Source organism: Mangifera indica, chromosome 5 (genome assembly GCF_011075055.1).
Source record: "Mangifera indica cultivar Alphonso chromosome 5, CATAS_Mindica_2.1, whole genome shotgun sequence".
Classification (NCBI taxonomy): Eukaryota; Viridiplantae; Streptophyta; class Magnoliopsida; order Sapindales; family Anacardiaceae; genus Mangifera; species Mangifera indica.
In genome coordinates this window covers 787,247-811,361 of record NC_058141.1, presented here as the reverse complement: position 1 = coordinate 811,361, position 24,115 = coordinate 787,247, and the positions used below count along the sequence as shown (strand labels likewise).

The following is a 24,115-nucleotide window of genomic DNA, read 5'->3' as shown; positions in this document are numbered from 1 at the left end:
ATCCGACGGTCAAAACAATTTGCAACATGGACAGATAATAAAGAAAAACAATAAAACAAAAGAAAAAGCAACCTGGACAGACTGATGGATTTGAATTTTAACTTAATTAGTTTGATTCAAGGCCAAACGACTATTTCCCACCCAAGGTTTAGCGTTTTCTCAAATGTCCCCCCTTTAACTATGGAAATACCAAACACCCACCCATGGCCGGTTAGATTTAACAGAACCCTAACGCCTAAAAATTTTATCTCTTTTTGTCCCCCTAAACTTTAAAAACTAATATTTTTCCCCAGCCTAAGTTTTAAAAAACCGCAGTTTCACCCTAGGGTTTAGTTTTGAAATTTTCGGAGACCTCTCCGGCTCCGTTGCCGACGGTCTCTCCCTCCCGAAGCAACCTCTCCTTCCGACGATCTCTTTCCTCCCATTTGGAGATCCGATTGACGTCCGGAGACGCCGTGGGACACGAAGAACTTAGTCGGAAAGACGAAGTTCTTCATCTTCCCAGACGAAGACGAAGCCGTCACAAAGACAAAGCCATCGTCTTCGTTTGGGAAGACGACCGTCTTCCCAGACGAAGACGACGGCTTTGTCTTCGTCTTTCCGACGAAGTTCTTCGTCTCTCACGGCGTCTCTGGGCGTCGATCGGACCTCTAAATGGGAGAAAAGAGATCTCTGGAAGGAGAGGTTGCTTCGGGAGGGAGAGGCCGTCGGCAACGGAGCCGGAAAGGTCGTCGGAGACTTCAAAACCAAACCTTAGGGTGAAACTGCGATTTTTTAAAACTTAGGCTGGGAAAAAATTTTAGTTTTTAAAGTTTAGGGGGGCAAAATTATATTCTATTTTAGTTTATTTTTAATATTATAGCGAAAATAACGATTTTACCCTTATCACCGTTAGGGTTTTGTTAAATCTAAGCGTCCTTGGATGGGTGTTTGGTGTTTCCGTAATTAAAAAGGGGACATTTGAGAAAACGCTAAACCTTGGGTGGGACATAGTCGATTGGCCTTGATTCAAATACAAATTTGAATTCAAACAGATAAGAAGGAATCCAATGCAAGTAAGATTTTTTTATCAACTGAAAATAAAAAAAATAAAAACCATTCGGTAATTACGAGAAAGAAATAATTATTTGATGAATTTATTCTTTCAATAAAACAAAAAATCTGATTGATAAATATACGCATAAATAAATACATATTATATTAATTAATAAATACAATTTAAAATATAAAATTAGATTTATAAATAATAATATTTTTTATCAATAAATATAATTTAAATACAAAATTACATATACAGATTTAAACAACACTTAATTTATAATTGGCCAATAGATTATTTTTCATCTGAATTTTAGCCTAATCTTAAAAGTATATTCGTGATAGCTCAAAAACTTAAACACTGACTCATGAGTTAATTGTTATTAAAATTTTCAGTTATAAATAAAAGTAAAATAATCATTTTACTATTAAATCCTCAAATTTTATATTATTTTTTCCTTTTAGTTTAGCAAGGGTTCTTGTCTACCTTCTTTGCATCTTTCAGATGATGAAGGACGAAGCTTTGTTGCGCTTTGTGGTGGTGGGTAGTCGTTTTTCATGGTTGGATCTGAAAGATTGGTGAAAAACACTAGTCATCAATCAGAATGGTGGTTACCGAAGAAGGAAAACAAACTATAAAGGTGAAATGTTAACTTTTCAAACTTTAAAAATTGAATAAAATGTTAGTTTTTAAAATCTAGAAAAAAAATAATATAAATTTTTAAGGTTTTAAGATTTAGTAATAAAATAACGATTTTATCTTTGTCTCTAATTAAAAATTTTAATAATAATTAGCTTATAAGTAGATATTTGAGTTTTAAATTGTCATAAATATACTTTTAAAATTAAATTAAAACTTAAATAAGGTTTTTATAATTTATATACTAAATTATATATTTTAGCATTACATGATTTAAAAAAAACTAAAAATTTGGTGCAAAATATTGTATTTATTGAATAATAAATGGTTATAACATGAGTACAATGCAATTTTAATTTGGTTACTTGGTTTGGGCTCATGCTCATCTTGACACATCCTTTAGGGAAAAACAAAAATCAAACTCTTCAAATCTCCCAGCTTTAGGGCCATAAAGCCCTATTTATATCCGATTGTCCTACTTTAGGAACCAGCTGATTACTCTTACATTTTGTATATAATATTTCTGCCGCCCCGCCCATAATTGTAACTCTCTACAGTAAGAATATTATTTACAATTGCCCAACAATTTTGAAATAATTGGTTTAATTATCTTACCTGTCACTTGAGCTTCATAGACCTGGAATTCAGCTGGCCCGTGAACCTCTCCTGGTCAGTGAGTGCTAGGGATGGTAACTTGCGCCCGATTTTAGGGGACCTGACCTTAACAGAGAGGGGATTTCTTAATAAAAACGAGAAAATGGGTGAAGATGAGGATGAAAAAAATCTTCGTAATAGGGGACGGGGATACATATGTCCCCGTCCCGCCCCCTTCCCACCCCCTAAATCTAATATATTAATATAATAATTTCTAAACTATTAAGTTCTAAAAATTTTTACATTATGATTTATTAAAATTATAACTTTAATTTTACTAATTTTTGAATTATCAATTACAACTTTTACTAATTTCTGAACTATTAATCTAATATATTAAAAAAACCCAGAATCTCATTATCATAAAATGCAAATGCACTAAATTAATTCTATTTCAACTTCAAAACTTAGTCAGTCAATCCACCAGGTTTTACAAAAAAAACAAATTATAAACTTGATAAAATCAATTGAAGTGAATGAAAAATGTTAAATTTAATGTTATTATAAAATTACCCTAAATCACACACATGAAGAGTTACTAATGAAGAGATTGATTATTGCATATTGTTAGATTTTATGAAAACTTTGTATTTGAACTAAAATAACAATAAATATTTTATAGCTCTTGTAGCAAGTGATATTTTGGGAGAATATAATTTATTTTATTTATTGAAATGCATAAAGGAATTAAAATTTATATTTACGGGTATGGGGAAGGGATTTTTCCCCTCGGGGACGGGGCAGGGATGGGGAGGGGATTTTCCTTCGCGGGAAGGGGACGGGGATTCTTTATTATCCTCGTAACAGGGACAGGGCGGGGACTGAGATTGATATCCCCTCCCTACCCCTCCCCATTGACATCCCTAGTAAGTGCACGACGTGGTCGTAGGGACAAATATACCCAGCAAGGACCATGTGGCTAGGGCTGGATTCGAGCTGAGCTAGCCAGCTTGGGCTTGGCTCGGTTTATTTATGGGCAACTCAAGTTTGGCTCGAGCTCGATTCGGCTCGGTTCGAGTTCAGCTCATTTTTTATTCGGCTCATTTTCGGTTCTGCTCATTTTTCATTATCAAAACGACATTATTTTTAATATATATAGATCAAAACGACGTCGTTTTGTATAAAAAATTTAAAAGAAAAATCTACCGAGCCAGCTCGAACTCGAACTGGCTCGGCTAGAGTCCAGCCCTACATGTGGCAGACAGGAAAGTCTGCATTGGTAATACATTTGTCTTTTTTTTTTCCTTTTTTTTTTTTTTACGCTTCTCATTGATGATTGATCCTTGTAATTCACCGGAAAGTAATCAAATTATTATTTGGTAACTTTTGGACAATTAAATTTTAATGGGTATTAATTTCATTTATTTATTTATTTATTTTTGTTTAAAAGTTGGTGATTTGAACAATCACTTTGACAAGTGTCAGCAACTATTGAATTCAATATCATGGATCAAATAGCAGTAAGACAACTAAAGGATGACATCTTTATATTTGCAAAATGAAGTGGAGTTCTGGTGACAACTAAAGGATATCTAACATTTTTTGGAGCATGGAAACATCATATTTTGATGACATAAGATGTGAGACTTGTGATAAATTATACTTTGTGTAACATTTTATCAGTATTTAGTAACAAGATATAAAAGTGGATCATTTGAAGCTTGTGCATCGTTTTGTGAACCTTAATATGTTTTACTTGCGGTAGAATTATGATTGAGATCAAATATTTATGTGAAATATTTTTTATGGGTTATAACTAATATAAATAATTTTAATTATATTTAATTTAAATGAATAGTTAGATCTTGAGGTTTTTTATTAGTTTTTCCACATAAAAATTTGATTGTGTTATTACATTTTTTTAAGTGGTTTTATTTCAAATCTTTACTAGTTAACTGATAAATAATTGTAGAGTTGTGAAAGCTTCCCTTAACAAAATTCTTGAATCCGCCATTGGTCACCATATGGGCATGTGCCTCTTTCTTGCCATTTGTTGCATAGTTCTATCTAAAACATGCCTTGGGTGTGCACTTTGGATGCTCTTGATTCGAAAAATATTTTATTGCTAAAATTAAAAAATTATTTTAAAAATAAATTATCTAAAAGATTATTAGATATAAATAATTATTATATTTAATAAAATTTGATAAAAATAAATAAATAAAAATAATTATTGTATTTAGTTAAAGATAATAAAATAATACTAGTAAATTAATTTACTAAAATATCTTTAAGTATAATTATTTTAAAGCATTTTTATATTATTTATTATATTAATTAAAAATAAAATTATTTTTATTCTAAAAAATTAATAAATAAGAATCTAATTATAATAAAATTAAGATTATCTTAATAATTTTTTAATAACTAAAATAAAAATGATAATCAGATTAATACCTATATTATCTGTCACATCACTATTGATAATAGAAAAGTGTTATAATATTTTTTTTACTGATAAACTAAATAAGATAATGTAAATAATACAAAATAAATTACTAAGATATACTAAAATAATTGATATTAGCTGATATTAGCTGAAACCCAATGGGACTTCTAGTTCAAGCGGCTGCTCCTCTTGCTTCCCTCCTCATACGTACAACTTGCTGCATTCATATTTAATCATCATGCACATATAATTGACTGACTTTACAGTCTTCAACTCATGATAAATATTACAGAACCAATAGATTATATTTGCTAAAAGAGAAAACCACAACATTTTCCAGTTAAATATTATAGTTCTCCATAATCCCTCCCATTAATTCGACCAATGTTTGGCATTTTCTAGTAGTAGTAATCACCAAGCGCCAGAATCGAATTTATGTTCAACAAGAAATGTATGTTGAACTTGTTTTGGCCAATTGAGATGTATTTACGTTAGTTCCCAACATGTTTTCAACGTCATTTAGCGGTAAATCCCATCCGAGTTGACTCAATTTAAACGAATCAATCTTAAATTAAAGTTATAGTTCAACAACTCAGATTCAAACTGAACTCAAATCAACCCATGTTCAGGCTCAATTTGGTGCGACTCCAGCCCTAGTTTCAATGCAAAATACAGAATAATACATACAAAGATTCCATAAAAAGATAAACTAGCCTGAAGGCTTGACAATGTAGGGCTAATTGTTTTAGAAAATTTCAAAAACCCAGTTTTTGATGCAGCTTGTAGGATTTGGAGAGCATTAAGTGAAAAGATAAAGCTCAGTATAATAATGTTATGGATTTTGTGACATTTTCTCCAATATAAACAATTTTTCCAAGTAACAAAACCTAGTCACCAAGGTTTGTGAGCATTTGCACCATTTCTGCCCCAATTGGAGCAAAAGTTCATGAATGGTGAAAAGATCAAAAAAGAAAAAAACGCAGGAGTGACTTGAGAAGTGCCAAAATGCTTGGGATGTCCAGACCACATTGAAGTTGGTGTCAATCAAGGACTTCAACATTTTCAGTCGGTTATGAACTTCATTTGGAGTGGAAATTGAAAATAAGAGTCGAGAAGAAAAAAGAGTTCTCCCTTTTCAGATAGAGCCAAAGTCCACTCATTCTTGATGTAAACTTATATTTAGAGAAATTCTAATTTTGAAGACACTCAGAGATAGTGATATATCAATAATTGGAAAAAATCGAGTGGTCTACTGTTAATGATTCAATTGAATAACTTGGGATAATTTGACCAAACCTGATTGCTTTGAGCTGGACTTTTGCATTGGCAAAATGATTCTCCATTTAATGGTACATGCTCCAGTTCGGAAAATGGTGAAAGCAAAGGAACAACTGTAAGCTCTTGAAGTGTGTTGTCACTTTGCTGAAGATCAGGAGCCAAATCCTGGGCTTGAAGACGCTTTAAATTCTGTTCAAGAGATTCATCAAGCTCCTTTGGAAGGCAATGTATTGAAGTAATTTCTTCTTGTTGGTGTATCATAGGCAAACGGCTATTTCCCTCCGCTAGCGTAAGTCTTTTCAAGTCAAGAATTCTGTTTCAAAATAACAGAACTGCTTTGCTGCTTTTTATCTTCACAAAGTACCTGCAAGACCAGACAGAAATGATGCCGTCTTCAGGTAAACAGGAATGAAGACACTTTGATTTGTATAACTTTCACATGTAACTACTGAATATTTGCAGAAACTACAATTAACTACAACTTTGGACTTTTAGTTGAAAATAAATTTGATGATAACTCCAATTTTAAACTAACCAAGTAGATTCATGTGGTTAAAATCATGTGTAACCTCATTTGGAAAAACATCAGTGGCACTTACCGTTTGCATTAAAGAGGATGGCATGGAGTGTAACAGCAGAAGAAGATTTGATTCCACATTCAAAATTCTTCCGGATCCTTATAGTTGATTCATTAACATAACAAATGTGGTTGCAGCTCATTTTTAAAGTGGAGCTTTGCTTGTCAGTACATTTTGCAGACAACCCTCATCATCATCCAGAGCAGCGGCAAGTTTCTCTAGGCTAATTACTTCTGGCATGTTAACCAGAGCCCTGCTCTTTGATTACAATTAGAAAAAAAATGACAGGTTGTTCAAGTTATAAAATTTATAAGGACAACTTCTGAAAGTTATACCTCCTCCACCACTGAAGGACTGGTGAAACTTGAGGGACCTTCAATGTTTGAAAGACAATTTGCAGCTACCGATGTTAATTATTCCAGGGGCATGAACTTCTTAATTGAAGCAGATGTTCAAGAAATCAAGTTTTAAAGACAGACGAATTTTAAGAAGCCCAACAATCAAAAGTAATATATTTGATTGAAGGTCAATGAATCAAAGCTCACCTGAATTCTTTGACTGCTTGATCCAGTTTCAGGATCTGCACCTGAGACAAAATGTCGCAGAGCTCACTTTAGATGCAACTGAAAAGCCTTTAAGTTGTGGAGAAGACTGTCCTGAAATACCTGAATAATCAGCAGTTGGATCTGAAGGACCACATGAAGTGGAAGCAAACCAATTCTGAAAACCACTATTTTCCAACTCACTCAACTCAAAAACCCTACAGTATCACAAAATCTATTGCAGAAGGGCATCCCATATAATTACTGATAACCCTTGTCTGATGTTTGCAAAGTGACATCATGAAGACTGATCACATCCATGACACATAAACATTTGATGATCTGAACACCGAATATAAGCTGGTTCATTTCTGCATGAGTCACAAAGGAGGGGTTCTGAGATGCCGGTTAGACAGTGCATTAGCTGAATGGACCTTCCAATAAACAACTGGCCTGAATGCTGTGCAGAATTCACAGATTCCCTCCATTTCTAATTCCAAACCACAAAGAACTCCAAACTTTCAGAATTCAGTAGCAAGTTTGAAATATTGCAATATCATACATATACTGTAAACAGGATAATCCAGGATCAGAACCAACAAAAAAAATTTAAAACCTTTTTGCACTTCAAACAGATACCCCAGACACTTCTTTATTTTTCAACACCAACTCCGAGATGCACCTTATAATATGACATTTCAAATTCAAGCGTGAATCAAGGACCCCATTATATCTCAACATAAAATTTAAGGGCAAGTATTAAAGGAAAAAAATATGAAAGATTCTGCTTCCCTAAGCCAGTCCTTCAACTTTCCTAAAAAATAAAGTTGAACAAAGTTAACTAACATAAAGGTTTACTTCTGATAGGTACCTGAGTAATCCGGCAGAAACAAAGCCTTGCCTGGTTACTTCCTCTGCTCTCACAGCCTCTCTTGTGCACCGATCTCAGTCACAACACAGCATACACTGGAACAGGAATGGCAACACAAACACACAAGACAATGAAAATATGTATTGTATTGAATATTTTTCCAGGAATGAATACAAATTAGTTCTCTAATACAATGACTATTTCCATCAGCTGGTGACTTAGGCCCTTTGTACCCTTTTACTGCAGGTGTCTATGTAGCTTTAATGATGGCCCAGATTGAAGTCTTGAGGAAGAAGGGGCACTCATACTCTGAGATCATCAACGAAAGTGTGATTGAGTCTGTAGATTCATTGAACCCATTTATGCATGCTTGAGGAGTTTCTTTTATGGTGGATAACTGCTCCACAACAGCTCGGCTTGGATCAAGGAAATGGGCCCCTCGTTTTGATTACAACCTCATGCAACAGGCGCTGGTGGCAGTGGACAGCGGTGCCCCCATCAATCGAGTAATCCGGCAGCAACAAAGCCTTGCCTGGTTACTTCCTCTGCTCTCACAGCCTCTCTTGTGCACCGATCTCAGTCACAACACAGCATACACTGGAACAGGAATGACAACACAAACACACAAGACAATGAAAATATGTATTGTATTGAATATTTTTCCAGGAATGAATACAAATTAGTTCTCCAATACAATGACTATTTCCATCTACTGCACTGCTTAATCAATTACAATTCTCTTCACTAATTTTTCCAGAACGTTACACAAAAACCTAACTAAATCCCCACAGTAAATACTCAGCATTCGAGAGAACCACTCTCGCCCACCTTTTCCTTAGTTTTTTCACCTGCCCCCTTTTTCCCACACCTGCTCCCTTTTTCAACTCTTTCCACAGCCATTTCATTCTCTCCTGCTCTGCCACATTTCATATTCTTAGTGGTTGGATTTGCAATAAGGTGACAGCCTTCCAATTTTGCCTTTGGGTCACAGCTTTTTTTATTTTCTCTTTTCCTGCGGAAAATATATATATGAGTTCTAACAACTTCAAACAAGCTTAAGAACACTGAAGTCACATATTCTAGCTCCCCAAACGTCACAAAATTGACCTCCTGATACCCTTCAAAGATAAACACCACCTAATAGATTAATCCAAATATATACTATTTTATGCATAGAAATAAAATAATTCATGGGCACGCAAAGCATACAATCATAAGCTGACAAAAAGAGAGATTTAAAAAAAATAAAAATTAAACTGAGTCTAGTAGGCACATACAGCGCTAGTTCCCCCAAAAAAAGATCAAACCTGCCAGAGAAAGTGCAAGAAAATCTGTATAAATTATTAATTAGCTTCTCTTTCACTTCTTTGTATTTTTTCCGTTTATCTTCTTCTATTTTACTTTATCCATGTATATGCCCCATTTGCTTGCCTTTTTGAGCTGACAAGTGAGTTTAGAGCATGAACATTTTGCCTAAGTGGCAGTCGACACATGGTGGGAGACGTGGACCCCTTTGATGTTATCCATGTGCATGTGAAACTGTTCAACACTTCAAAACTTAGAGACACACATCGTCATGTGAATCTAAACTTTACCTGCTTCCCCCAATCACTGTCAGCCACATGGTACCATCACTCCCCTTTGACAGCTAGAGTATCCAACGCTTCAGATTTATCGAAGTCACCTAATCTTCAATGAATAAATTACAATATTTTAAGCCATTTTAATTAATAATATATAAAATTAAAAAAGTAAATTAATATTATTAAATATCATTTTCCAGCAATTATGTAGGTGCACTCATTTAATTCAATAGAACCAACTTATTGATGAAAATCAATCAGGAATTAATATTTTTATTTTTTATAATTCAAAAGTCACCAATTACAAACTAAAGTTTAAAATTAGAGTCACTAAATCTATTTTAGAATCCAAAAAATTCTTTAAATCTCTATGAAGACCAAATTTCAGAAGTCATAACATTATCTAATAAGATACACAATATCTAACAATTATTGATACTTTTTAATATAACACAAACAAGTACTAGAATGTTGTCAAAGATGATTAAATTACGAGCAAAACTGCTTGCAACTAGCCTCAATTATTATTGAACCAAGCTCAAGGTTGTTGTTTCTCTACTCAATGAACTCGCGAACTCACAACTCGACTCACTAAGCTTGCAACTTGGTTCAGGTATAATATAAATAACCCTAAAAATTTAAAAATTCTCTACTTATGCCCCTAAAATCTTACTATATGAGTTTTAATATAATGAGGATAATTATTAATATGTAAATTATGAGATCTAATTATAATTTTTTGAGTTGAGCTCGAGTCAGTCATTTTTATCTCAAACTCAAGTCTGCAACTCTTGAACTTTGCATAAATACAACTGAGCTGAGCAATCTTGACTTGTCTCAATTCAGTTGTAGCCCTACATGCACATCATATCACTTCACAAAAGAAACTTACCACTTAAAGAAAATCTCAAAATTTAATTTGAAGGGCATGAAAGGTAAAAAAATTTACCTAGATCCTTGGTACTCTTTGGTAAGGTCAGTATCGACTCCCACCTAATGCTGCTCCTGCTACATGCCTATACAAGTTGACAAAACAAGAACATGATCTGTATTTCTGGTAAGAGAACAAAAAATAACTTTGGGACACGGTCGTGGCTATTCAGCCCTCATAAAGCACTTCTAGACGAGGTTGCAGCATGTTGATAAAGATATGGAATTTGATACTATGTAACTATCTACATATTGCAGACCACAAGAGAAGACATAAAACAAGAACTGAGTTTTCTGACTACAACACTAAGCCAAGAAACCAAATCCAGTTTCAGGAGGTAAGTAAACTTCCCGAATAGTAGTCAACTCTAATAATGTTACAAAAAGAGGTTATGAGATTTCCTTCCTTTCTCATAATCTGACTCGAATGAACCAGCAATGGTAACATGGTTGTTCATCACTATTGTACAATATAAATTAACAGTCAAATAATAGTAACATGGCATTGGAAAATAAGGAATGTGCAAGCAATCCACGTACCCAATTAATACATGAGTTGAAAAATTTCTGAAAAATCTATTAGGCAGTAATCCTGTTCCAAACCAATTCACAATAGATAATTACAAAAGTACAGATCAGACAACTGGATCATTTTTTTCCCCTTGAACCATGTCTCCATAGTCAAGACTGTTCAGGAATTTAAATGGCACTGTACAGTTGAGGAGCCAAAATTGTTACAACCAAAAAATAATATAAATAAAGGCAAAAAACTTGGAGATAGATTCATTGCTGCAGGCAATCTATCTCCCAAAAGGAAAGACACCGATTTGGCACTGTAGCTGGGCAACAACCTGAATCACAAAATAGAGCAATAAGAGATTGGTGGGACTACAAAGCTTAAAAAGTTACATACAGTCAATAAAATGCCATAGTTGATGTAAAAACCAGAATATGAAATACAAACAATGACAATTGAAAAGAATATGCAGACAACTTTTAAAGTACATGGTGTGGTAAAGTAAAAAGAAAATTCTCTGCTCATGCTCACAGAAAGAAAGCATTCAACAAAGAGGGGTAAAAACATCGTATGAGACATATCAAGTAAGGTCAGGCAAATAGATGATGAATTACTAAATTAAGATGAGTCCATACACTAAATTCAAGCACCTAGATAAAATTTCCTTCCTATCAACCCATATTTCCAAATTATCAACCAGAATCAGTATGGTATTCTCTTGGAAAACTACCCTAGCAAGCTAGAGCAGCTAGATCAAATTGAGAAGATAATTTCTTGATGAAGCGGTCAATCAAAATCCTGCGTTATCAACCATGAATGATTTTCCCTGGCAGCTTACAACTACTAATTGGAATTTGATGATTTTTCAAAACATCCTAGAGTAACTCACCTCAGCAAAGTACCTGAAGTTGCATCTCAGAAAATCCATTGAACGTTTCAAAACTAAATGCATCAATCTAAATATTAGTTCTGAATTTTCTCTCCCATCAATTAAATTCTAACAAACAAGGATACAAAAGTTACCCAACCCAAGGCATGAAAAGCTTTTAACAACTACAACTTCTGATATTAAGCCCTAAACAATCCACCACATACAGCCACACAACTTACTTCTTGAAGAATCCTATTTTACTGAAATCTGCTTTTCTTTCCCCAAATGCATGTAAAAAGATGTGTTCATAAATGTGAGTACTAAAATGAGAACCCAAATGGGAGGATCAAGAAACATATGTCAAAATTCCAAAGTGTATTCAAGCATAAATACAATAATATCATACCATAGTCAGCTTTTCACATGGACTTCAATAATATCATCATCCTCCATTCCAAGGCTAGCAGGGGTAGATGCTGGATCAATTTTGTCCCCATCAAAACAAAATACTAAGTTTTTTGTGTCAAGCTCAACTTTATCCACATACATTTTGAAGATGCGCTCAAACTTGTCATCCTATAGAAATAGAAGTATCACATAAATCATAATATCAAGATATCAAAGACACCACAAAAGGAAAGAAGGGGGAAAATGGTTCATAATGCAGAGAAGAGCAAGGTTTCACTGATTTAGGAATCAATGACATCTGCATGTAGAAAAAAGAAATGGACAATTAATGTAAACTACTGAATACAAAGAAATTAAAAAAAAAAAGTACAGCCCCCAATGTGATTTTGCCTCAACAGGCTGCTAAGAAGGACATTTTAGATACGATCCTCTAGCATTTCACACAAAGATTACTGACAGCATTAATTTTAACATCTCTTTATTTCAATTTTAATATGCACTCTACATCAAGAGATTCAGGAGCACAAGATTTCATGTGAAAATGAAAATTCTATAATCAAGCAAGTCCATAGCAGACAGTTAGATCTCTATTTATTATCCACAAGCCAATAATTTGAAACAAATTACTTGAGAGGTAAATGAACAGATTATACCAATAACATAACTCGAACATTCTGCATAAACTTGTACCATGAACACACGAAATAGCTTGGGCCCTTCCTTGTCCTGGATAGAAATAACTATTTTAGCTCTTTCACAAGGAGGCTTTGATGGCTGATCAGCCACACCATCTAATGAAGCTTCCAGTGAACCACCAAGTTTTCTTTTCACAGACTCCTCCACATCTCGCAGGACATCTTCAGCTGCTTTAGTAAATGATGCCAGCTCTTGCTTCTTCAACCTGCATTATGGTCAACTAATTGGTACAAGCAAGTTCCAAGAATGGCAACAAGAACAGACAATCAAATTTAAAATCATTTCTCACACTTCTTTTAAATGTTCATTTGAATGTTATAGTACTATAGGTTCTTCCTTTCTATTATTTTCTCAAGCACCAATATTCAAAAACATTTCAAATTCACAACAATACATGATCCTTTTCTCTACCAACACAAGAGGCAAAATTCAAAACAACATAGCAATCAACATATTACAACCCCGTATCACCAAAAAGAAAATTCAAGCTCAAAAAGTCTAGCAGCAAAATATAAAATTAAAATTTTAGAACAACCCATTTGTGTATACCTTAACTCCTTTATAGTTGAATCCTCACCCAGCTGATTCTCAACCACAACCTTTGGAGGTGGAGGTAGCCAATCATCCTCCTCATCATCGTCACAATTCACCACTTCTATTTCTTTCACGTCCACTTTAAACTTCTTCTCAACCTATTCCCCAAACAAAATTCCCAAAAAGCATAAACATTAACGTTAAACAAACTCATTATTTAACACCTTCACTTATATCCAAAAATGTAGTTTATAAGACAATAATTTTCGAAGAGAGAGAAAGAGAGACCGGCGCTTCAAACTTCTTCCGCCGCTTTTTAAACGAAACCGGCGAACTTTCGACATCTGTACGGTCCAGAAAACTCAATTTCATTAAAAATTTATATATATTGCAATGACGCCGCGATCTGTGCAAGAAATAGACTACCTTTTCGTCATAATTAATTTTATTAGAAAAGAAATTGCAAGATCCTCACCGTCGAGGTCGGTGAACTTCAAAGGCTGAACGCGACTGTAGTCGAACAAGGGCTCCAAGTCTTCGGCTTCCGTTAAATTCTTTTCCTGAAAAAAAATCGAATCAAATTCTCAGTCAGATAGATCAAATTCAAAACCCTAGTTTTTTACTTTAAATTTTGAATCGAATCGACGAGCCTGACTCACCATCTTGGTTGTCTCTCTGTCTCTCTCTCTTCTCTCCGCGCGAGCAAGATGACGGATTTTATAGTCCCGCCCAAATACTGAATAATCTTGACGCCCCCGGAGTTTACTGTATGTTCACCGCAGAGGTTTTGTAGAATGGCAATATCACCCTCATCTCATCAGTTAAGGGTACAATAGTTAATTTAAAGGCCACAAGACTATTTCAACCCCAGTTTAAATGTTGTCTCAAAGTCACACAAATGAGGTTTAAAAAACCCATAATCTTATCCATCTGTTAAAAATCACAATTTTAGTTAGGGGTAAAATAGTTATTTAATAAAAAATTTTAAAAACCTAAAATTTTGTTTTATTTCCTCTCCTCAATTTGAAAACTCACAATTCAGCTTCTATTTAAAGTTTAAAAAATCAAAATTTTCCCCCTAAGGTTTGCAAATCACACTTGGAGTCATCATAGATGGTTGTCTCTAGTGATGTTGGCTCTCCATCCGAGCTCAACTCTTCTTGTCGATTACTTCACAACCATTGACGTAGACTATTTTTTTCGACAAAGACAAAATTGTTTTAGTCGGAGTGTCTTCGTCTCGAATGAAGACCACAATCGGTGGTCTCAGACGGCTATGTTGTCTCCATCTGAGACCTTCGACGATCTTCTTTGTCAAAGATGAAGACGAAATCATCTTCGTCTGAGACGAAGATAATCTAATGAAGATGATTTCATCTTTATTGAAGGAAATAGCTTACGTTGGTGGTTGAGAAGTGATCGACAGGGAGAGTTGAGTCGGGAGGGAAAGCCAACGTCATCGGAGACGGTCATCTCCGACGACTCCGACCCTGATTTGCAAACCCTAGGGGGAAAATTTTAATCTTTCAAACTTCAGGTGGGGGGGAGAATTATGAGATTTTCAAGCTGAGGGGGGCTAAAGAATAAAACTTTAGTTTTTTTGTTAAAAGGCGATTTTACCCTTAATCTTAATAAAGATTTTTAATGGATGAATGAGATTTTGAGTTTTTCAAACCTCATGGTGTGTCTTTGTCATAGCACTTAAACTTGGGTGGGAAATAGTCATTTGGCCTTTAATTTAAATGTCAAACAAAAAATATGTCATGATTAAAATTCAAAAATCAAACTAGAAATTAATTAGTGAAAGTGAATTAATACTATGTAGAGTTAGGTCTGATCTAAACAACTCAAATTCCACAACATATAAAAGTAAATTGTGATTAAATCAATTCATATATATATATTATATATTCTTCTCATATTTGAATTTTATAAATGTATTTTTTGAATCATAATTGTATAATTTATATATAGTTTGTTCCATTTTTTTTTTAAATATAACCAAAATTTTACAAGATATTAGACTTTCCATCGGGGTGTTTTTTCTATTTATCATGTTGGCTAGCACAAATATACAAAAATGTAGTATGAAAAAAGAGAAAATCAAGATTAATCTAATAAGTAACCTAATAAATTCTATGTAATTTGGATTGATATTTAGCTTGAATAAATTTAGTTTAAACAGAAGAAATTTTAGTTCGAGTTTAACTCAATTCGAATCCTCTCATCGTATAAGTATCATTACATGAGAAAATTAACTTGTTTATGATTCTTTTTCTCCTTTATAATGATTCAGATGAGTCAAACTTGATTTAAGAATAATCATTTTAGATTCAAATCAAGTTCAAATTGATTCTTATTTAAGTTCAATTCAATTTGAATTCATACCCTATTTGTTTGTGTACTTGTTCTTTTACAAGCAAAAACACTCAACTAGATTTTGATTTGATTCAAACATCAATCCAAGATCAAGCAATTCAAATCAAAATCGCTTGTCATACTGGTGTTGTTGCACAAAAAAACCATCTCAACAATGATTTTAAATTTTCCATGGCGGTTAAAATAAGTCGAATTTGAATTTAGATCAATTTAAGTTCTAACATTATTTTTTGGTTCTCGTGTTTTTACAATGTTCAACAAGTGAAAACCCCATTGGCAACATAGCTAATGTAGTGGTTGTAGAACTGGTATTGGGACTTGGGATGGTCCAGTTTAAGTAAGAGTTACTTGGAAAAAAAAAACAGGCTAAAGGTTGAGAAACAGATCATATACTATTATGCTGGAAAGAATGAAAATCAATGAGCACTACACCTATGACGTATCAGCTCTCTATGTTTGCTATAGGACCTTTAAACCAGTGGCGAGCACTGAAGATCCAAGAAGAAGCGGTGAGAAGAAGCAAGCCACCGACTGCAACAGGAGTGTAGTTGAGCGTCTCACTGGTAATGGGGTAGGCTACAGGCAATGAAAAGAGGACCGAGATGGTTGCCACCCATACGACAGCAACCCAACCAACCAGGACGCCGTAACGACCCAAGTTGAAGGGTCCAGGGACGAAGGATTTGCGTGCCAAAGTCACCCTGAAGAAGATGGGCAAGGCATAAGCAATGTACAAGCCAATGGTTGCAATAGAGACCATGGCCTGAAATGCCACCGTGCTTCCAAGATACTGCAAAAAGATTAACGAAAAACAGGTTTGCAATTAGCAGTTGAATGAAACAAGAGCAGCAAGAGGTTTGTTCGAAATCTAAGTCACCAGTCACCTCCTCAATATATTATGAATAAAACTATGACCAACAAATCTTACTAATTTATACATATAAACTAACATGATAACAAATAATTGAGTAATCTTATTGTTTACTTTATTTCCTCATCACGTTAGTTTGTGTAAATTAGTAAGATTTATTTGTGTATGTAGCATATATGTGTGGGACTAATATATTCCAACAAGCTTTTAACACAAGTAGATTTTACAGCTAAAATGTGGAGAAAGAGTGGTGCTTACTGTTAGTGCCATGCAAAATGATATAACAGCAGAGAGCCAAACTGCGTTTATAGGGACCTCCTGTTTGTTCACTTTGTGCCAAACAGAAGAGAACGGCATAGCTCCATCTCTTGAAAATGCATACGCCATCCTGTTATAATGAATGCCAAGGTTTATCAGTATCTTCACAACAATCAAAACTAAGGGTGGATATGAACCAAACCGAACCAAATCTAAACATCCCTTGATCGAGTTCAATTTAAATAAAAATTGAAATGATTTGAGTTCATGATTCGAATTTGTAACTCAAATTCACCGTTCGTTAATAGAACAACGTTGTTTTACTTAATAATAGACAAAACAACATCGTTTTAATAATTTTTTACATAACTCAAACTGAATTGCAAACTAAACTCAAGTCAAATCGAAGCATCCGTTTGACCCACAAGTCAAACTGAAAACAAGCTGACATTTTCATCATAAACTTGACTTGAGTTCAATCTAAATGAATCCGAACTGAATTGAGTCAGCTTTTGAGACTAAACCAGCTCGATTTTCATCCAGCTTTAATCAAAACCACCAAAATGCTAGTAGAAATCTACACAAAAGCAAGTGTACCTAGAGTTGCTTGTCACAGAACTCATGCCACAGAAAAATATAGCAACAGCAACCACTCCCAGACACAGAATTCCTCCAACTCCACTGCCAAATCGGCTTTTGAATGCCAGGTAAAAGATTTCAGCAATGGCATAGCCACCAGCATCGTTGTCTTCACTCAAAAGGTACGGAATGTTGGTAACTGCAAAGGTGATACCGAGTAGGTAACCCCAGCCAAAAATAATAGATATGCCAATGGAACTAATTATGCCCTTTGGTCCATTCTTATCTGCGTGCTTGGTTTCCTCTGTCTAGCAATGGAAGTTTCAAGTTAAAGGGCACGGTTAACTTTCAGTTTTCGGTTCAATCAACAAGCCATTAGCAGAAATAGGAAAAGCTAATATTCTGAAACTTTTGGCAAGAGTTGATTCTAAATTATCAAATAACAGTTAATGAGCATTATATAAAGCTAATATCAATTTTTTTAACCCGTTTAAACTCGAGCTCACCCAATTAGGAAGTTCTTGACTCAAGTTCAAGCTCAAAACGTTAACGATTGATTTGATACAAAAAATTACCTTTTAATCTTATAACTTATAAATTTATCAATTATCTCCATATTCAAAATTAGAGGGTAAGATTTGATGAATGTAAGTACAAGATTTAAAATTTTTAAAGGTTTATTGGTACTGTAGTCAAATAAAGTCATGAGCTTGCGAGCTCACTAAGTTGACCAACAGCAAACTCACATTTGGCTTGAGAGCTGAACTCGAGCCACTCAAGATCTAGCTCTACAAGCAACTCATCAATGGTTTGGCTTGATTTACACCCTAATACTAATGTTAACATGACGATTAGACTGGTTTAACCTGACAATTGAACCATGGCTCGACACAATTTATCTTATTCAACCTTAGGTCGATCCAATTCAATAGCTAAAACAAGTTTAGTCATGACTCATACCAAATTTGTTAGTAGTTTCCAATTAACCTAACTGACCTGTTTCGGGTTTTAAAACACTAGCAAAGTAGCAAGTATAAGAGTCACTTATTATCCGATCTCAGCCACGTTATTATGTCATATAAACTTACCATATGAGCAGAGGCATCATACCCAGTAAGCGTATACTGACTCATTAGAAGTCCCAGAACAAATATATAGACTTTACTGCTGATTCCCTCCCCATTATCAGTGTTAAAGTGAGTGAAAACAAACTTGGCACTAGCCCTCTCCGTTGCAACAGTGGGAATCAGAATCATAAGAATCAGAACACCTGAAACAGCCAAGATTCATTACAAATCCAAAGAAGATGCTACTGAAAAATGCTATGAATTTTTCATACCTAAAAGATTCCACAGAGCAGCAAGCTGGCCAAAAAACGATAATATTGAGATAGGAAGACTGTTTATTATTGCATGTGAAAGCAAAATTGCCCCATGGAAAGCTATAACTACATATTTAGGTGACTCATATCCACCACCACTTTTCCCTCCTGTGCTAAGGAGAATGATCACCTGAAGCATCTGTGCTAGTGAGAAATCTACACTGGTTGTGACAGCCCACTGCAAATAAGAGGGGCCGAAAGATTAGAGATTGAAGTGGATTATGTGTGAAGAATATTGAACCTCTAGGGTATCAATTCAAATACCTGGCCAACAATGTTAAACCTGAAAAAAGAAGAAAAAGCAAATGTATCAGAAGATGCAATTGCAGAACACTAGGCTTGGCAGTATTTAGCAGGATTATAACAGAATGACACCGAACATTCTCCTACTATCGGTTTTGATGATCGTTGTGTCTCAAAAATGGATAAGCTAGTAAAAAAAGTAATTTTGTGTGTTATGAGAGACAAAGAAGACAATCACCAAAATTGCACAAACACTCAAGATAGGAACACAAGTATCCACATGGATCCAGTCCAAGCTAACTCAGCTCAAATCCATAGCTTAACTTAAACAAGTCAATCTTGAGCTAGAGTTCCAATTCAACAACTCAACAAGAAATTAACTCGTTTGTCCATCTAATGACATTGTTCATCTCTTCGGCTATATTATTTATCCTTCTAACAATACTATTCACCCAATTAGTAACCCTATAATGACGTTGTGCATGAGCTCAAACTCGAACTTGAGCTAGGTATTATGGATTCCATCCAAACTCAAACCTTCACCAGGCTCAATTCGGTTCAGATTTGAATCCACCTCTACTTGCACTAGTATGGTGATAAACCAAATCTCCAGAAATCACAAGCACAAGCAACGCTTATGTCCACAACCACTTCCCACTCCACAAAGTAAGAACACCGAAACCAAGGATCAATCAAATTTCACAATCTAAAGAAAGAAAGGCTGATGTAAATTGAACCATAAACTACCAATTTGAACAAAACTATACAGTTTATTACCAGCCAGTCATCCAAGAGGCAAAAGGTGCCCATTTTGGGCCAGCAAGCTTTGCACTCCAATAGTAAAGACCACCAGAAGTTGGATAAGACGAACAAATCTCAGCCATGGAAAATCCAACAAACAAAGTGAACATGCCAGCAATAAGCCAACCATAAACCAATGAAATTGGTCCACCAAAGTTCAACCCTGTATTATACAGAGTGGTTATACCAGTAAGAACTGATATAATCGAAAACGAGAAAGCAAAATTTGACAACATCCTGCAACATCAAACAAAACAAAACCAACCCAGTTCATATTTCCACATGAACTCAGCATTTAAAACCAAACAAAGAACAAAAGGGTTGTTGAGAAAAATTTTACGAGAGATCACGTCTAAGCTCTTGCTTGTAACCAAGTTCATTGAGCCGGGCATTGCCAGAATCCTTAGCAACGTTACTGGTTGTTGTATGACATACTGGAGGCCTCATTTTTTCACCATTCCAAGCCATCTCACGACCCTAAATATCAGAATACGAACCCTCTTTGGGTCAATCAAACAAAACGTTGCTCTTTCTACCCTCCCTAGTCCCCACCTTTCTTGGTGCAGTGTACAGAGAGAAGAGATGGCTTTCTTATAAAAGGAGAAGAGATGGCTTTCTTGTAGTTTATAGCTTGCCAGTTGCTACTAGCCACAAGTTGTCAATTTTGGGCTTCAGAGCAGTGATCAAGAGACTTGCCTTGTTTGTTCTCCATGTTCATGCCTCCTCCATGATTCTAGTCGTGCTAAATAAATTTTTCGTTTTTTAATAATAAAATCTTCAAGAATCAAGATCTGTTTTTTTTTTAATTCTTGAAAATGCGTGCCCATAAAGACAAGTGAGAGGAGCGAAAATCTGAATCTTTGACTGTACCGAATCAAACATATTGAGATGGACCCAAATACATAAAAGCCTCATTGATGGCGTGGCCCTTGTAGTTACTGTATACATTTGATTTTATTGAAAATCAATTTTAATCCCAAAAAAATCTAATTTAAAATTAATTTAAAATTGATAAATTAAAATCGATAAATCCCGGTATAAATTAAAATCGATCACTTGTAATAGAAGTAAAAGGGAAATAATTAGGTTTGAGCTTTTATATGGGGCAGGGTGGGATTGAGTGCATAAATAAAATAGAATACCTTAAGTTCAAATAAGATTTAATTTGAGATTAATTTAACTTCAAAAGAATTAATTCGAGATTAATAAGTTAAAATTTGAATTCAATTTGAAATATTTTTATTTTAAATTTGATTTAAACTAACTATAAATTGAATATTCGGATCGATTTTAAATCAACTTGTTTATGGAAACGGTCTAAATTTTTAACTCAATGTCAACTTATTTGCTTTAAACTCAAATTTGAGATTGAGCAAGATGGATGAAATCCAGCTCTACGCAATTCTCAGTCACAAGACACAAAATCAGAGACACAATATTTTTACCCCTCTATAAAAAATGATTTATGAACAATATCACCCTCTGATTTCGGAAACTAGGAACGTGACCTCTAAAAATCTAATTTAGACACTAAATTTACCAATAAAAGGGTAGAAATGTCATTTCATTGATACATTAAATTCGAAAACATAAAAACGGACACGGGAAGTTTTGATTCTCTATTTATGTGTTAAATTCATTTTACTGTTTTAGTTTCAGAAACTAACAATCTGACCCTGACAATTCTCTTTCACAAGCCATAATCATGGGCCCAGGCCCGAAAACATGAAAAAATAAAGGTAATAATAAGAACTTACCAGCCAGTGAACCAAGAAGCAATTGGGCCCCAATCGTTTCCACAGAGCTTGGCACTCCAGAAATAGAGCCCACCAGAAGTAGGATAGGCAGAGCAAATCTCAGCCATCGATAGGCCCACAATCAAAGTGAGCAAGCCCACAATGGGCCAGCCCCATATCATTGTCAACGGCCCACCATAGGTCAAGCCCGTACTGTATAATGTCGTCAACCCCGTCACTACCGATATGATAGAGAAAGTCATGGAGAAGCTCGATATCGCCCTGCAGACTTAATCACATCAATCGAATATTCCTATAACAACATAATTTAACATAATTATATATTAATAATATATGTTAAGCTCGTATTTGAAATAGAAAAACAATTCGAATTTAATTTAAAAAATTATAATTAAATCTTTTAATTTATATATTTATTAATTACTGTTTTATTTAAAGTGAACAAGACAGATTTTTAAAATTTTGAGAAATAGCACACTTAAGTTCGGCTCCTTTGCATGACTAAGGATAATGAGAGAGAAAAGTTTCATAAAGATGTGACACACACACAAATAAATAAATAAATAAATAAATATAAATAAATATATATATATATATATATATATATATATATATATATAGTTAGAATGATGTCATGATCATATGAAAATGAAAGGCAAACAAATGAAAAAAAAAAACTCATTAAGAAATGTTGAGAGGAAGAAGATGAAGATGAAGAAAGAGAAGAAGCAAACGCACGACAGACTGCGACGGAGTTCTTGCTTGTAACCAAGCTGCTTCAAACGGGAATCATCAGGAGAAACATCATCAAGGCGATCTTGATGTTCTTCTTCTTCTCCATTTCTGAGAGGAAGATAGTGATATTCTGCAGAAACCCTGATCCCAGATGCATCCATTATTCCTGTATTTTTTTTTTTTTCTGCAATACTGTTGTTTTTATATTCATACACCAAATCTGAAAAGCAGGAGTTGGGTTTGTTCATAAGAGCAAAATATCAGCCTCCATCTAACAGTCAAATAAATAAAGTTGAAACTAGAGAGCTCTGGCGCCGAAATGTATAGAGAGGGACACGTGGCCTTGATTAGTAGTTAATCTTTTTTTAAATTGAAGATGGGTCAGGAGTTAGAATTTGGAATAATTGCTGACAATGTTTGGTGGCTTCTAAAATTTTATGAATTTTAATTATAAGCCTCCAAGTTAGCTTGAGTTGAATTTACTTTTCAGACTGAATAGGTTGAACTCAAATTAAAGCTCTAGTTTAGTATCTTATTTTTATATCAAATTATTTATTTATCTAGTGACATATTTAATCTACTCTATTAATAGTGATCAGTTTGTCAATGGTTATGATCAAATTCAAATTGAGTCAATTTAACTTGAATTGATGTTTAGTTCAAATAAAATAGAATACAAATTAAAGTTTTTAGTTCAATTGTTCAACTCGAATATCTCTCGATCAATATTGTTCATCTCGTCTATGATGCTATTTATTATATCAATAATATTATTTATTTTGTTGTCAAATGCCGTTAACATTCTGATCGATTCAGATAAGCTCAAGTTCTATTAGAAATATATTGAGTCTATAAATGTAAAGATCGAGACCTATATTACACATAACTAATTAGTTTGTGTTAAAGTCCAATCTACATATTTATATATCATTCAATTTATTCAATTTTATTAGATATGAGACTTTTTTTCTTTTTATTTGAGTCTCTAACACCTTTGTTCAAATGCAATCATCATAGATTGTTAGACTCATTGTTTAACTTATACTTTGATGTCATATCAAAAATATATTGGTCTTATAAGTGTAAAGATTAAAACTCATATTATAGAAAATTAATCGGTTTGTGTTAAGGTTCAATCTACAAGTTCAAACTCAAATTGATCATTTAAAATTCAAACTGAACTCAAATCAACACGTGTCCAAACTTTGTTCAACTCAAATCTAATCCTACCAATAACATTGTACATCAATTTGAATAAATTTAAACTCAAATTTGAATTAAACATTATAGATTCGATCTAAGCACAAGTCAATTCCAAATTCAATTTGACTAAGATTGAATTCATCCTTCATGGTCATTCTATTAGCAAATAACCATTGACTCATAGGTAGGTTTGGATATGATCTAAGCCAACTCGGTCTCGAAAATTGATTCAGTTCAATTTACCTTAACTTAAATTCGTTTAATTAAAATTTGAACCGAACTCGAGTCAAAAGATTTGACTCATTTTTTAATTAGAGCCAAAGGGTGTTTGACTTGATTTAACTTGAGTTTAACTCGATTAAAGAATATCTTGGTGTAG

The 24,115-nt window shown here is 34.0% G+C and overlaps 2 protein-coding genes and 1 long non-coding RNA gene across 6 annotated transcripts; all 3 read right to left on the bottom strand.

Annotated features, from left to right (window-relative positions):
* Positions 1-5,005: 5,005 nt before the first annotated feature.
* LOC123216950 lies at positions 5,006-7,976 on the bottom strand. The gene is made up of 2 exons (XR_006502376.1): positions 6,599-7,976; positions 5,006-6,363 (listed from the first exon to the last, which is right to left on the bottom strand). It is a non-coding gene; the product is annotated as an uncharacterized LOC123216950 (long non-coding RNA).
* Positions 7,977-11,059: 3,083 nt separating this feature from the next.
* Positions 11,060-14,360, bottom strand: LOC123216948. 2 transcript variants are annotated; one of them, XM_044637647.1, is made up of 7 exons: positions 14,189-14,359; positions 14,005-14,089; positions 13,818-13,873; positions 13,545-13,687; positions 12,990-13,200; positions 12,298-12,467; positions 11,060-11,354 (listed from the first exon to the last, which is right to left on the bottom strand). In XM_044637647.1, the coding sequence occupies exons 1-6, from the start codon at positions 14,189-14,191 to the stop codon at positions 12,303-12,305; spliced, it is 663 nt and encodes a 220-aa protein (XP_044493582.1). In that variant the 5' UTR covers positions 14,192-14,359; the 3' UTR covers positions 11,060-11,354; positions 12,298-12,302. The 2 variants fall into 2 exon arrangements, with proteins under 2 accessions (XP_044493582.1, XP_044493583.1); XM_044637648.1 differs by lacking the exon at positions 11,060-11,354 and having other exon boundaries at positions 12,413-12,467; positions 12,953-13,200; positions 14,189-14,360.
* A 1,720-nt stretch (positions 14,361-16,080) lies between these two features.
* On the bottom strand, positions 16,081-22,798 carry LOC123217461 (amino-acid permease BAT1-like). Of its 3 annotated transcripts, none has more exons than XM_044638498.1 (9): positions 21,799-21,926; positions 20,382-20,979; positions 20,018-20,278; positions 19,262-19,280; positions 18,956-19,175; positions 18,705-18,886; positions 17,635-17,924; positions 17,038-17,167; positions 16,081-16,698 (listed from the first exon to the last, which is right to left on the bottom strand). In XM_044638498.1, exons 2-9 carry the CDS (start codon positions 20,507-20,509, stop codon positions 16,351-16,353), a joined length of 1,578 nt encoding a protein of 525 aa, XP_044494433.1. In that variant the 5' UTR covers positions 20,510-20,979; positions 21,799-21,926; the 3' UTR covers positions 16,081-16,350. The 3 variants fall into 3 exon arrangements, with proteins under 3 accessions (XP_044494433.1, XP_044494434.1, XP_044494431.1); XM_044638499.1 differs by having other exon boundaries at positions 20,382-20,783; positions 21,799-21,912; XM_044638496.1 differs by lacking the exons at positions 20,018-20,278; positions 20,382-20,979 and adding an exon at positions 22,537-22,798 and having other exon boundaries at positions 21,799-22,059.
* Positions 22,799-24,115: the final 1,317 nt, after the last annotated feature.

Bases quoted from the DNA above. Each gene is read 5' to 3' on its own strand.
- LOC123216948 (XM_044637647.1), bottom strand. The intron at 13,874-14,004 runs GTGAGGATCTTG...TGGACCGTACAG, and splicing joins GAAGTTCACCGACCTCGACG to ATGTCGAAAGTTCGCCGGTT. The intron at 13,688-13,817 runs GTCTCTCTTTCT...TTTGGGGAATAG, and splicing joins GGAAGAAGTTTGAAGCGCCG to GTTGAGAAGAAGTTTAAAGT.
- LOC123217461 (XM_044638496.1), bottom strand. From the start codon at position 22,781: ATGAACAAACCCAACTCCTGCTTTTCAGATTTGGTGTATGAATATAAA. The intron at 22,060-22,536 runs GTGCGTTTGCTT...TTAAGTCTGCAG, and splicing joins GAACTCCGTCGCAGTCTGTC to GGCGATATCGAGCTTCTCCA. The intron at 17,925-18,704 runs GTAAGTTTATAT...TTCCATTGCTAG, and splicing joins ATGATGCCTCTGCTCATATG to ACAGAGGAAACCAAGCACGC.